Raw genomic sequence first — 14818 nt, 5'->3', positions numbered from 1 at the left:
ACACCAAATGAAGTATTTTTAAAGTATAGATATGATTGTAACATAGGCAAGCAACCAACTTGCAGCAAGCTCCCACAAGCAACACTGAAACAAATGACCATAACATCCCTACAAAGCATTGGTTGAGGGATAAATATTGCACAGATCACACAGCAACAATGATTTATAATTATACAGCAATCACTGTGTTCAGCTCAAAATGCTGAATGGACAATCCAACTCAGCTTCCTCCTGAGACCCCCATCATCACAATAGCCAACCTTCCACTGGTTAGATTCATTCCACTTGATATTAAGAAATGGCTGAGAGCAACACTCCCAGTAGAGACTATGGGACCAGACATCCCAGCAGTAGTACTAAAGATCTGCAATCCATAACTAGCTTTGCCTCTAACCAATTTTTTCTGCACTGTAACAACACTGGCATCTTCTGACCATGTGGAAAGGTGCCCAACCATGCCCTGTTCACAAAAAGGATAAATCCATTCTGGTGATCTAATGCCCTATTAGTCTATTCCCAATCATCAGCTAAGTGATGGAAGATGTAGGTGACAGTGTTATTAAGCGATACTTAACAATAACCAGTTCATCTATGCCTTATGTGAGTTTTACCAGGACCACTTGGCTACAGACTGATCACAGCCTTGATGCAGACATAGGTTAAAGAGCAGAGTTCCACCAGTGAGGTGAAAATGATTGTCCCTGATATTAAGGCAGCATATGACCAACTGTGGCATTAAAAGCCCTGATAATTAAATGGGCATCAAGAGGGAAATGCTCCAGTGGTTGAAGTCATACTGTACATTGTTCAAAGGAAGATAGTTGTGGTTGTTGGAGATTAATCACCCTAGCACCAGGACATCACTGCTGGTGTTCCTCAGGGCATACCATCTCCAACTACTTTATCAATGACCAACCTCCCATCATAATGTCAGAAGGTGGGGGAGTAGGGGGTGGGTATGATAATTAATGATTAGACAATGTTTGATTCCATACACAAGTCCTCAGCAAATGAATCAGTAAATGCCTGCATGTAGCAAGACCAAGGTAATATTGAACCATGCAATGATAAATGGCATGGAACATTCACATCACAAAAGTGCCAGGCAATGACAGTCTCCAACAAGAGAGAAGTCTACCCTCTTACTCTTATCATTCAATGGTATTAACATTGTGGAGATCCCCACCACCCTGGGGTCATCATTGATCAGAAACTCAACTGGATCAACTATGTAAGTACTGTGGCAACAACAGCAGGCATGGGGTTGACTATTGTGTGGTAAGTGACTCACCTCCTGACAATCCAAAGCCTTTCCACCACTCAAGGCACAATTCAGGGGTCTGATAGAGTATTCTCTGCTTGTCTAAATGAGTGCAACTCTAGCAATATGCAAGGTACTTGGCACTATACTGCACACCTCATCTTACTGGTATCCCATTCACTACCCTAACTATCTATTTCCTCCACCACTAGTGCAGAATGGCTAGTGTGTACCATCTACAAAATGCACTATAGTTGTTCTCCTAGGCTACTCTGACAGCACCCCCTAAGCTGCCAACCTCTAACACTGAGGACAAAGGCAACATGTGTATAGTACCACTGCTTCCCCTTCCAAGTCATGCCCCATTTTTACATGGGAACATTATTATCCCTTCATCATCACAGGGTCTAAATCCTGATCATCCCCTTTCTAAAAGCATTCTGGGAATACCTTCACCAGAAGGACTCCAATAGTTGCCATCTTCAAGGGAATTAAGAGTGGGCAATAATTGCTGAATCTTTATTCCAAAAAAAGAACCCTTTTCTTTCTTGTGTCACATCTTCTGTTCTCACTCCTCTTGATGTGAGGGGAGAAAAAGCACTCGACAGTTCAGTTTGGCAGGAAATTACTTCCGAACTTCATCTGCTTTTGGACTGCACTATTTGGAAATTTCTGAGACCTATAGAACCTATAGTTCCTGTTTTTGAAATCTCTCCTTTTACCCCTGTGTCTTATGAAATACAGTCAATTCAGTTTTTATAATATTCTGACCCCCAAATTACAAGAGCACTACCTCTTTCTGGATTAACTATTTTTTTAAACAAGTAACATACTATAGTCTGTGCAGTTCTGTTAATTTGCCACTTCTTAATAACCGACTATTTTCTATTTGTTCACCCCTGCATGAACCCACTGTAGTGTGAAGGGACTTAATGCCACTAAAAGTAGCATTGTAAATTAGGTAACACTTTTTTTTAAATGAACCCATGATACATCTTTAAATAGGAATTAAATAAGAGCTACTCCACCAAACAATTTAAAAGAAATAAAATGCTGGTCCAAATCAGTAGCAGCAATGTTGAATTTGAAAGATAAAGATGGCCCATTAACATCAGTTATATTTGTTACATTTTTCCCATTTATGCAGTGAATCAATTTCTACTACAAAATGGAAGCAGTTCTCTCCTGTAGCAGCAAAGTTTAGCAAGCATAGCAAAAAAAACCCTCCTGTAAGCAAATGTGTGTGTCATTTTGCTACTCAAAATGTCAGTATCAATTAATATGCTCTTTATTTTACCTGAAACAACTGTTTTCCCACATCCTGCCCTATTTTGTTTCAGGATTACAATACCAGAAAAGTTACATTGCTGGATTAATATCCAGAGAGCTGAATTAATTACCTGAAAACACAAGTTTGAATCCCACCAAGGCAGGTGGTGAATTTAAATTCAAGTAATTAAAAAGGCTAAAATTAAAAACTTGTATCATTAATGGTAACACTGAAACTATTGGACTGCCATAAAAGCAATCTAGTTCACTAAAATAGTTCAGGGAAGGAAATCTGCCTATCTTAAATGGCTGTAGAACCGATGTGGGTGATGTTTATTTGGCCCCTGAAATGGCAAGCTATTAGGGAATAACAAATAAAAACGCTGCCCTCACCTGAACCATCCGCACCATGATGATTAGTAGGGGCGACAAAGGTTACAGGGAGAAGGCAGGAGAATGGGTTTGAGGGAAAAATAACTAGCCATGATCGAATGGCGGAGCAGACTTGATGGGCTGAATGGCCTAATTCTGCTCCTGTCTTCTGGTCTTATTACTGAAGTAACATTTACAGAGCTTAAAGAGAAATACTTAAAATATGGGAAATAGGGGGAGAAATGTGTTACGGGCATCACCTGTGGAGAGAATAAGTCATTTAAACATGGATTTTCAAAACTAAAACATTAGCATGTTCAACTACATCAGCCTCTCATTACTATTTAAAGTTTTGATTCACAGACTATTTCCAATGTTTCAGCAGTCTTTCCAAGGACTGGATACTTGAAATTCCATGTTAATATAGCCAAGTCCTAATGTTACTTTACCTGTAACATACGGAAAACAACCTGATGAAGGCAAGTAATTAAAAACCTCCTCAAAGCTATTTATCAACTTTAATATGTGATAGTTCACAATACAAGAAATATATCATGAGGTAATTTTAAAATGTGCTAGGCATAAATGGAAAATTCAGCCTAGGCTAGGCCTTCTGGGGAAATAGAAACATCAGGCTGTTGTAACTCAAGACATGGCTCCAAGATCAGCTCATCATGGATAGTGCAGATATATAGCAAGAATCAAAATTCTGAATAAGGTAATTAGAAACTCTAGTTACAACTGAAATAAAGTTATTTAATTCAAAATGTCAGTTTGCCAATTTGGCTTAAGAGGACACAGGAATCAGGAAAAGGCACTTATAAATGCACTTGCACTCAGAATTAAAAATAAAGCTAGAACAAGGAAATAAGAAAAGGGACTAATTGCAGAGCAGCAGCTTAGATACTCAGGTGTAATCTGGTTCTGTACTAATACGACTTCAGGTGGTCAGTACTTAAAATTGATCGTCTGCCAGAAATCAAACAAGCAATATAAACATACTATCATATATTAACTAAAATTATATATTGTTTCTCCCCCCCATTTTCTAAAAATGTTTCTATTCATATTATATACATTTTTAATGAATAAGATTAATTTAACAACTAGATAAACTCTACTATTAGTACCAGTTATTCATTAACCTGAAATGCAAATCCCCTTAACTTGCATACTGTGAATTTTAAACAAGTGATTTCTGGATTAAAAGAAAATCACATTTTAAAGTTAAAATATTTGCAAAACAGTCATGTACTGTTACAATCCTCCAAGTAAAAACAATTGTTATTTATTTTTTCCTTTTTTAGAAACTAGATAATACAAGCAAAGCCAGCATTTGTTGCTCACCCCTAATTATTTTTGAGAAGACAGTGGTGAATCAGCTTCTTGGATTGCTAATTCTCTGGTGAAACCAATTCTACAGTGCTCTTGGGTAGGGAGTTCCAAGATGAAGGAAATGGCAACATGCTTCCAAGTCAAGCTACTGTGTGACTTGGAGGGAAAGCTGCAAGGGTGCTGGCCTGAAAGCACATGCCTGAAAACCTTACCTTCCTTGGTGGTACAGGTTTCTATTTTAGGAGGTGCTGTTGGAATAGTTTAAACAAGTAGCTGCAATGGAACCTACCTTTTGGCATAGAAGACAGCACCAAAACTTGTGAAACTTGTGACACAGAAGGAGACCATTCAGATCATTGACATAAGAGTTAGAGTCAGGGCACAGAAACAAGCCCATCAGCTCAGCATGTCCAAGCTGACCATCTTGTACCTATCTGTATGAATCCCATTTACCAGCAGTTGGTTTGTAACCTTCTGTGCCTCAGTGATCCAAGCGTTTGTCTAGATGCTTAAATGTTGAGAGTGTACCAGCCTTCACCACTCACTCAGGCAGTCCATTCTAAAGTCCAACCACCCTTGGGGTGAAAAGGTCCTTCCTCAGATACTCTCTAAACTTCTTCCTTCTTATCTACAACCTATGCCTTCTACTTTTAGATACCTCTGCTATGGAGAATTTTTTCCTACTATGTACCCGAACTATGTCCCTCAATTTCTCTCTCTCTCTATTCAGGTCTCCCCCAAACCCACCTCCACTCCAAGGAAAAGACACCCATCTTATCCAGTCTCTCCTCATAATCAAAACACTATCCTAAGCAACATCTTCCTTGCAACTAATTGAGTCCCTACTGGTCGAAAAAGAGCTACCCAGCTTAATCCCACCTTCCTGCACTGTCCACGGCCCTGCAGATCACATATCCAAGTACTTTTCCATTATTAGGGTTTCTGCCTCCACCATCCATATAGCACAGAAACAAGCCCTGTGGCTGACTGACTCTCCACTAACCATCAAAAACCTATTTACAGTAAATCTACATATCCCCATTCTATTTTCCCCAAATCCCTCCAGATTCTATTATTCACCTACACCCCAAGGACAAGTTACAGTATCCTACTACCATGCATATTTTTATGATGTGGGAAGAAACTAGAGCACTAGGTGAAAGCCCACCTGGTCAGAGAGAACCTGTAAACTCCACAAATAGAGTGCCAGAGATCAGGATTGAACATGGGTTGCTGGAGCTGTGAGGTTTTATTAGCCGCACCACTGTGCCACCTCTGGGTCAAACAGGTTTTCCTCCTCTTCTCTCTCATCCTTCAATCAATTGTGTTAACTCTGTCCCCTGGCTTTTGACCCCTCTTATGAAATGCAGATCCTTTCTATTTTCTCTACCAAGACCTCTTGTAATATAAAGAGGGTTTAACTTAGAGCCACAAAGGAGGGATGGTGGTCGAAGACATGTATACCTGAAAGGGAGAAACTAATTTCAAAAGTACTTACTGGTGGAACAAATCCATGTGTTTAAAACAGTTATTTAGCAAGTGGGCAGCAGACAACAAACAGAAACTTTCTAGCAAGAGAAAATTACAGTACAGACACAATCCCCATGAAAAGTAAAGAGGTGCTTGAACTGAGAAATGAGATTGAAGTACATAATAAATCTAAGATCAATGATACAAAAGCTGGCAAGAAATAAAATACAGAAAGGAAAAAAAAACATGTAATGGAGTAAAAAGACTAGAATAATGAAAGGAAATGACAAAAATTATAGGAGTATGTGAGTGGTGCAATGAGCACATTGCCTTTGTTACAGAAGGCTGAAAGTGGGAATGAAAGGATAGAATGAGAGAATGAGAGGGTAGTCAGTGAAATGCAATTATTCTGGTGTAATGCAGAAGGAGTTAGTTCCTGATGGCATGCATCAAGGTACGTAGGGAAGTGATAAAGTACTTCATTAGTAAATGTCATCCTGTAAAAGTAAGTTCTATTTTTGTGACCAGCATTTGAACAAAATTGCTGCAAAAGCACCAATTCCTCTGAGAATCCTGAGAGTTTAATCTCTCTACTTCATACCATCAAATTGCCCTTTAATGCCTCCAGTGGCATAAACACAGCCTAATTATTGTCAGTTTCATCCAATGGATATGAAAAGGAAAAAGCAGTGGTTCTGACAATTCTGACCCCAAGCATATTTATATTTGAAAGTTGTGATAGAAGGCTGGAAGAACAGCAAAGTAAACCATATGTTCAGGAAAGGAGAAAGCTGAAAAATGGTAGTCATAGACCATTCAGGATAACACAAGAATTATCTACTTCCAGACTAATACTTAAAAGAAAGTTTTAACTTTAGGGCAGCCAGCACCTATTATTAAAAGACAAGTACAAGGTCATCATTAAATTTAAATAATTTGGTACTTAATACTTCTAGATAAAGGTCAGCACAGACTCAGTGAACTGAAGGGCCTGTTTCCATGCTACACGACCCTCAACACAAATCCCAAATCCCAACACTTGTAATTGTTGACCTGCTTTGCCTCTGGTCTGATGATGTTTCCAAGTTAAAATTAGCATCCTTGTGCTGAATTCCAGCTATATCCTTTTTGGAATTTCTTTCCTGAAGTTGCCTCTACCTCATTTTAGATGGCCCTTAGACCCTACCTCACTGATTCTGCTTATAATCATTTGATATAAATTCTTTGCATCAAGATTTGCTTGATATTCATCTCCCCTTTAAAAATAAGGTACTTTCTACCAACCTTGACTATCCACTTATTGAAGTGCTTTTCCATTTTGAGAATTGTGTTTTGGTTACTGTCTTTACTCATCTCCCATTTTGTAGTTTTCCTTTGCTCTTTATTTTTGACAAATTTTTTTTTTAACTGCCTGGTAGAGAAAGATTACTTAAATTTTCAATTGGATCGAACATCATCCTCATTCACCCATCTGTCAGCATTCTCTCATTTCCTCAATAGAGTTTAATTGCTTTTCACCCTTTCCACCTCTTGTTTATGTTCTATTGGTCTATCGCTCTGTTTGTCATTTTTCTCCCCTTGTAATATGGAGAATATTGTGATAATATGATAGAGTTGATACAAGTATACAAAATCTAGATGGGCTTAAATAGGATAGAGAAAAAGGGTAGTCAAAGACTAGATTTAAAATGCACAGCAAAAGTGACTTGAGAAGAACCCTTTATACAGCTAATAATAGGAGCTGAAAAGCACGGCACCAAAATATGGTAGTGGACCTAAAAAGAAAATTGGAAAAAATATTTTAACTTGAAGATGATGAATTTTCAGAGATACATGGAAAGAGTGGGTGAAAAGAAATTAGAAGGCACTAACATGTTTTGTTGAATAGCTAGTTTCAAAATGTAATGATTCTCCAATTCCAAATTCCTATATCAGTCTACTATGAACCGTTAAGTTCCATTGTTCCCAACTTTTTTGTTCCTGCAATTTGTTTACATTGCCACCAGAAATTCTGAACTGTGCCCCTAATTTTACTTGTTTTCGCACCCTGGTATCCACTTAACCATCACTAAAAGTTCTGTGAATATCACTATCCAAGCAAGGGTACAAGAACTTTGATATTTTTACAAAAATCACAAATGAGGCTAAACTAAGGCCTACAAATTGAACACTTCTTTCAGTCAATTATACTCAGGTGCTATGCAACAGGCTCCAGTTCAGACAAATCTTAACTTGTAAACATAAGCACAAGCTCACACACAGTACACATTTAAGCAACCTCAACAAAACCCAAGCTGACATTATGAACTAGTACTATACCTGTGGTTGATCTTTAAGAAATTCAGGTAGCCGAAAGTCACCTTTGATGACCTAGGGGAAAAAAAGTTCCTTTTAGCATACACTAGGTTTCTGTGAATAAAGCCATCTTAGACAAAAGATGGCCATTTAGCTCTACTTAATAAATGGTGTCACTTTTTTTTCCTCCAGAGGGAGGAGATTGAGAGAGAAGGGGGGGAAAAAAAAAACAAGAATGCAAGCCTGTGAAAGTCAGGTTAAATGTTATACAATTAAATACAACAGAAAGAAATGAAATGAAAATGAGAATATATCAATACAAAATTCAGATAATCTTCGTGAAAATAATTTATTTTCATTAATATAGAACCTAAAAGCAACATGACACTAAGATTTTGACTGCAACAGATTTTGATTAAATCAGTCTCAAGTTGTTGCACACCATAATTTAGTAAGTATTTGAATACATCAAAGCAGATTTAGTTACACGTTCCAAAATACAATGACCACATCAGGAAAAAATGAAAAAGGAGACAACCATTAAAACTTGTTCCAGCATTGCTATTTCACAGCCCATCTATACTTTACCTCCACTTGCCCTTCTTTGGTGTACACATCCCTTGGTACCCTACATATGACAAGTAGATCTGCTGCTCACCTGCAAATCCATGAATGCACAAAACCATGGAATATAATGTCATAACAATCTTTCCAATTATGTGATTACATAGTTACTGAAAATATTCATGTGGCAAGTGGACAAATAGTTTTGCGCACAATGAAATAATTTTCATTTCCTTAAAAACAAAAAAGGACCCTTTTACCTCTGGAAAGCAATAGGTATTAGCATTGAACTTAACAGAATTGTTTCAAGAGTCTCAGATAGCATCACAAGAATTGCAACTTCAAAGTAGTTAACTCATTTTTACCACACGTTCTACTATTTCCATTTGATCTTAAAATGTGTGGAAACATTCCAATATTAAGTATTTAGAGTCAAGTTAAACTGTCAAGGTAAATATTAAATTAAAGTAAGTTTTTAATTTGTGGGAAATGGACATCTTTGGCCTTGGGAAGATGGTCGAATGTGATCTTCTTGAACCACAACTGTCCATGCGAAGGCATGCTCATTGCAGTTTTAGGTGAGATGTTCCAGGATTTTGATCAAATAATAAATAAGGAACAACACTATATTTCCAAATTTGTAGGTAGTGGGGCTTACCTGCTCCTGTTTTTAAGGAAGTAAAGGTTTGCAGGTCATTGGTGATTAAAAGCACCTTGATAACATTGTAATGACTTTCCATTACTTTGCTGGAAGTGGATCCGTGGGGTGGTACGTGAATAGATTGAACTTGTTTTTTTGTGGACAGGATATATCCAAACACATTCCCATATTGTAGCTGCACATCAGCTTGGCTCAGGACATGGCTGGTTTTGGAGCAAGAGTTCATTGCTAAAGCTAGAATGTTATCGTGTTCCATAGCCTTTGTTGTACCCAGTAGTTAACTTTTTCTTGATGTCACTTGGAATAAACCACATTGGATGTAGTATGGTTTCCAAAGTAATGGAGGTCCTCAGGAGGAAGCCAAGTTGGATCATTCATTCAATACTTCCTGGTCTAGATTGTTGCAAACTGTCCAACCTCTGTTTTGCACATTTCTAGACCATTACTGAGGAAGTATTTAGTTAAAACCCTTCCCCTTCCAGCTTTAATATTGCAATCAATAGATCAGATCAAAGTGTACACCTCAGTATATCTATCCTGCTGATGAGACAATATATCTAGGGATGGTGATGATGATGTCTGGTACTTTGGCTAAAAAGTTGATTAGGTTTCTAGGCTTATGACTAGCTTCTGGGACACTAGTCTCTGAATTTAGGCACAAATGTCCTGATATCAGCAAATCTCTGGATCATTACTTGTTTGGTGGCAAGCACTATGCCATAGGTTGTCTTGCTAGACAGGTTTTTGTTAACCTTGAGTACCAAATGTTCCAGCAACTGCTCCTGGCAAGGGGTGATAAGCATATATTGAACAAAATTCTCATCTAACGGCTGAATCTGGTAACGTTTAGTTTTCTGGTAAGTTATTGGTGATCAAAAGCACTTTGGTAACACTGCAGACAACACTTTCAATCATCTATCACTTTGTTGACATTTTGATGTAGATGAATAGGGTGATAATTGGCCAGATTGGATTTGTCTTGCTTCTTATGGACAGGATATACCCAGACATTGTGGCTCTGATAACTGCTCTCAGCCAAGTCTGGGAAGTCAAATGTGTGCTCAGTTAACACAGCCACACATTTTAATTAACAGCTGAGTCTTCCAGTCCACATTCTAATCCTGTTGGATGTGCATCGACAAAGTGTGCTGTGTTCTTTTAAGTAGTTGGGCAGATAATTGGTTTATTATTTTTGCTCAGAATAATCTTTTGGTAGGCAAAATGAAACATCGCTCAGAACAATTGGTTGGTATTAAATAAATTGTCATTGCCAAAGAAATTCTAGGAAACAGACTTGAGTTTTTCCAGTATACTTTGTATGTAATTAATTATCCCCATTGCATAACCCACACATTTATATCAGGGAAATGTGTAGGAAATTAAAGCTAGCTATTTGCTATTCACAGCACATCAAGGAAACCAGCCTCCCCTCCATGGACTATCTGTACTTCTTGCTGCCTCAGTAAAACCGCCAGCATAACCAAAGACCCCACCCGCTCTAGACACTCTCTTTTCCTCTCTCCCACTGGGCAGAAGATACAAACGCCTGAAACCACATACCACCAGACTCAAGGACAGCTTCTATCCCACTATTATAAGACTATGAATGGTTCCTTAGTACAAGATGGACTCTTGACCTCGCAATCTACCTTGCTAGGACCTGGCACCTTATTGTCTACCTGCACTGCACTCTGTAACTGTTACACTTTACTCTGCATTCTGTTATTGTTTTACGTCGTACTACCTCAATGCATTGTGTAATGAATAGATCTGTACGAACGGTATGCAAGAAAAGCATTTCACTGTACCTCAGCACATGACCATAATAAACCAGTTCCAACTTCTATCAACAAAGTGTGTGTAGAGTTGACATTTTGGGAGCGTGGGGGGGGGGGGGGGGGGGGTCCAAAGTTAGGCAGGAATAAGACCATGATATGATGTGAAAACTAAACTGGCAATTTTAAGATCAAGCTGTTGTTTAACCAGAAGCTAACACAAGTCCATGAGCCTAGGGTGCAAGTTGGAACACGGGCAGTGAAGTTTTGGATGACCTGAAGTTTACGCAAGGGTGAATGATGCAGAACAGCGAGTAGTGGGTTGGAGATGACAAAAGCTGGATTGGGAGCTTGGCAACAGATTGCTCTCTTTAACATTAAGAAATTGTGCTGAAAACAGCACACAATATTCCAAACCTGACTGATGGAAAGTCTCAAAATGCATCCAGTATTTAGTCAGCCTCAGAGGTAACAGCTGAAACATTTCATACTAAGCCTCAAGTTCAAGGGATTTGTCTTCAGTTTCAAAACTACTATTACCATAAAATTTCTAACTGGTTTGCTTTAGCAGATGGCCATTTTGGTTATTTGATTTTTGGGAAGAGAATAAGCACGGTCTGAGTTATGTAAAACACTGGCCAGCATTTCCTGGAATGAGATAATGTGGGAACCACATTTTAAAAAAAAAATCACAAGAGATAATACATCTTGTATCATTATAAATGAACTACCAGAAGTACACTGCACACAAGATCAATTTCCAAACCTATACAGCACAAAGTGCACAGTATACAATTTTTGTTCCAATCTAACAAAGGTCATGAGGATTTTGATATATATATAAAAAAAAAATCACAAAATAGCATTTACCTTTTTAAGTGGAAGTCCAGGACTTGTATGGGCTGTGGAAAGCAGAAGTCCAGGACTTGATGCTCTGCCACTGACTGTACATGGATCCATTAATGCAGCTTCATCTTACTTACATTGACACAAGAGATTCTGCATTGCCTTTTATTTAGGCTGGAGGAAAGTTCCCTGGATACTGCTTCAACTTGGTGTAGGATCCAAGACATTGATTGCAGGGTTATGGGTATTTGGGTATGAATAAACATTAAGGCAGTCTCTTTCCTTTTTTAAAAAAAACAGTAGACCTATGGGAATCACACACTATAGGTCTATAGTGTGTGATTCCCATAGGTCTACTGCTTATTTTTTATTTGCAAGTGTTTTAGTTAGCTTTATTTTTACCAATTAAATTTAATTAATTTCAATTTTAATAGTTTTTAAAGAGGCTCTGGATGTCAAACATTAAAAACTATTAAACAACAAAGCTTTGAGTGCTGGACAAGCTGGAGGTTAACTGCTGAGAAGCTTCAGGCCAAGATAGGCCCTTCACAACTGGTCCTGGTAAGATGTACTGCCAGTGGGAGAGAGGTGGTTGGCAGAGAAGCCATAAGTGATTCAGGAGGTGGAGGAGGAAATTGGGCCAGCAATATCTGGCTCATTAGGTGTACAAGATTGTTTTCAATAAGAACTGTAGATCACAACAGCAATGTTTTACTGATCTTCATATGAATTCTGGGCTATAATTCAATCTTTGGAACACAAGGGGCATTTTACCTCTACCATTTACTCCTAAAGCAGATGCTTCTGGAAACAAAGAAATAGAAACACTGCCCAACGTTAATAAATAGCAGCTACCAGAGCAATTTGCAATACTTTTGAAGGATTAGGTATAATCACTGCAGCAATACAGGAAATACAGCAGCCAATGCATATAAAACAAAAATGAAGTTTTCACAAACACACATTTAATGACAAGACATTGGCCCAGAATTGCATCAGTGGTGAAGCAACACCACTTCCGATCTATCTGGCAAAATACGTTCCCGACAAGGACCCTGCGATCTCTGTGGTAAGTACTTTACTGACATTGTACCAAGTCTGGCATCCAGTAATTGTGATGTTATCAAACTGGCTGAGCAGCCAGTCACATTAGAGAAGTTTCCCTTCAGTAAAGCAATAAGCAGTCTTAATTAATCTTTAAACATCCTGCTGCTAAGGGTTGAGCAAGTACATAAACTAAACTAGATGAAATATCAAATAAAAGATTTAAAACATTCAAGGAAATTACAATACATACACATTCATTTTTCTTTTGAGCCAGATAGTTTGCTAACTAAAAACTCAGATTGCAGGTAACTAATTGCTAGCTTTTCATGGTATTTCACAGAGAGGCGAGTTTATAAACCAAGCCCAAATTCATATTGGCTCAAGTGATTTCAGCTTAATTTCTCTGGAGAGGACAGAAAATAACACACGAAGCTGTCCTGGATCACTGATAGAATCTTCACGAGTTCCATGTTCAGTATTCAGTGCTTAGCTATCAGTTACACAGACACTGGTAGTTTTTACCTTATTACTGCAGCAAAATCCAGGGTGATGCAATGCATTTTGGTGATGGAGACCAAGGAATAAATATTTTGCAGGACACCAGGGATAACTCCCCTTATCTTTAAAATACAGTCACATGATCTTTCACATCAACAAGGCCAGAAAGGATCTCAGTTTATCATTTGAACAATGGTACTTCCAATACTGCAGCACTTCCTTGGTTTTCAATGGAATCTCTCCCTCGACATGTGAAAGATACAAGGACATTACAGTTTATGAGGTAAAAGTGCTGCTAACTGAGCCACAGCTGACATAACCATCAAGCTGAACTAAAAATGAAAGCAGACAATACTAGAAGTCCTCAGGTCAGGCAGTATCTGCTCAGGGAGAAAAAGTTAAAGCTTTTTGTTACCTTAGTGTTAATTATTAAGTGTTTTCTATACACATTTGCAGTATTTTGTTTTACCAGGTAAAATAAAAATCAGCCTCCCCCCACTCCAATTTGTCTATCTTAAGAATCCAAGGAAACATCAATGAGCAGAAGTTCATTCCACCTTCAGCAGAACAGCAAAAGTTTAGCAAACCATTAGTAGCTTAAAGATTTACAAATGCATTTTCAAATTGAAACAGCATTCCACAGCAGTATAAAGAAAGACACCATCACCATGTCCCACTGACATTCAGAAAATGTTCCTCGTCCCTGCTCATCTTACAAACAATTATTAATCCAAATCACCTTCTATCCTGTGCATCTTCATAATTAATAAAAGCATGAAGCATAAACAGTACAAACAAGCTGCAGTTTCTAGTTGGCCTTGCATTACCCCTGCAAACTTTGGAACCTTAAAATGGAAGAGCACTGAGCTTTGCTTAAGTTCTCTTTGGCTTCTGACTTTGAGTGGTTATGAAATAATTAATATTGATTTGGTTGAAAACAGCTCAAAAGATAAAACCAAGGCTTGAGCACTTCCAGACTTTATTTTTAAAAAATTGCACAATACAAAAAATGACATTACAGCTTGATTTCATACAATGAACTAAAATTACTGTTTATAGTTTTTGAATTACGTAGCAATCTTTCCCAGACTTTACATCAGTACATGAAAGAGCTGTATATACATTTAAATGGCCAATACAAAATATGTTTTAACACACGAGGCAACAATACACATGAACAATCTTCAAACATTTTCCTTACTGCATTACTAAGGCAAATACCTAGCACTGTTTACCACCATTTGTTTCATAGAAAGCTCCAATGCTAAAGAGTCTTCAATTGGTCCTGGGGAGCAACTTGCTTAAAAATATTCAATGATGAATTAACTTATAAATGAATGCATGATGGAAGTCTTGGAGTGATGTAAATGTTAGTTGCAATTAAAAAAATGGTTTCAAATGAGTTGTAATCATGGCAGCAAACGT

General features: G+C 37.9%; 1 protein-coding gene across 7 annotated transcripts in view; it reads right to left on the bottom strand.

Annotated features, from left to right (window-relative positions):
* The window catches only part of LOC127581523 (protein-tyrosine sulfotransferase 1-like), a 60529-nt gene that overhangs the window by 31526 nt on the left and 14185 nt on the right, over positions 1-14818 (bottom strand). For all 7 annotated transcript variants that reach the window (XM_052036000.1, XM_052036002.1, XM_052036004.1 and 4 more), the window contains one exon: positions 8027-8077. In XM_052036000.1, coding sequence (XP_051891960.1) covers positions 8027-8077 — 51 coding nt within the window. The remainder of the gene's footprint in view (positions 1-8026; positions 8078-14818) is intronic.

This window comes from Pristis pectinata, chromosome 21 (genome assembly GCF_009764475.1).
Source record: "Pristis pectinata isolate sPriPec2 chromosome 21, sPriPec2.1.pri, whole genome shotgun sequence".
In the NCBI taxonomy this organism is placed as follows: domain Eukaryota; kingdom Metazoa; phylum Chordata; class Chondrichthyes; order Rhinopristiformes; family Pristidae; genus Pristis; species Pristis pectinata.
The sequence above is the reverse complement of the archived record's forward strand: the minus strand, read 5'-3'. Positions and strand labels throughout refer to the sequence as shown.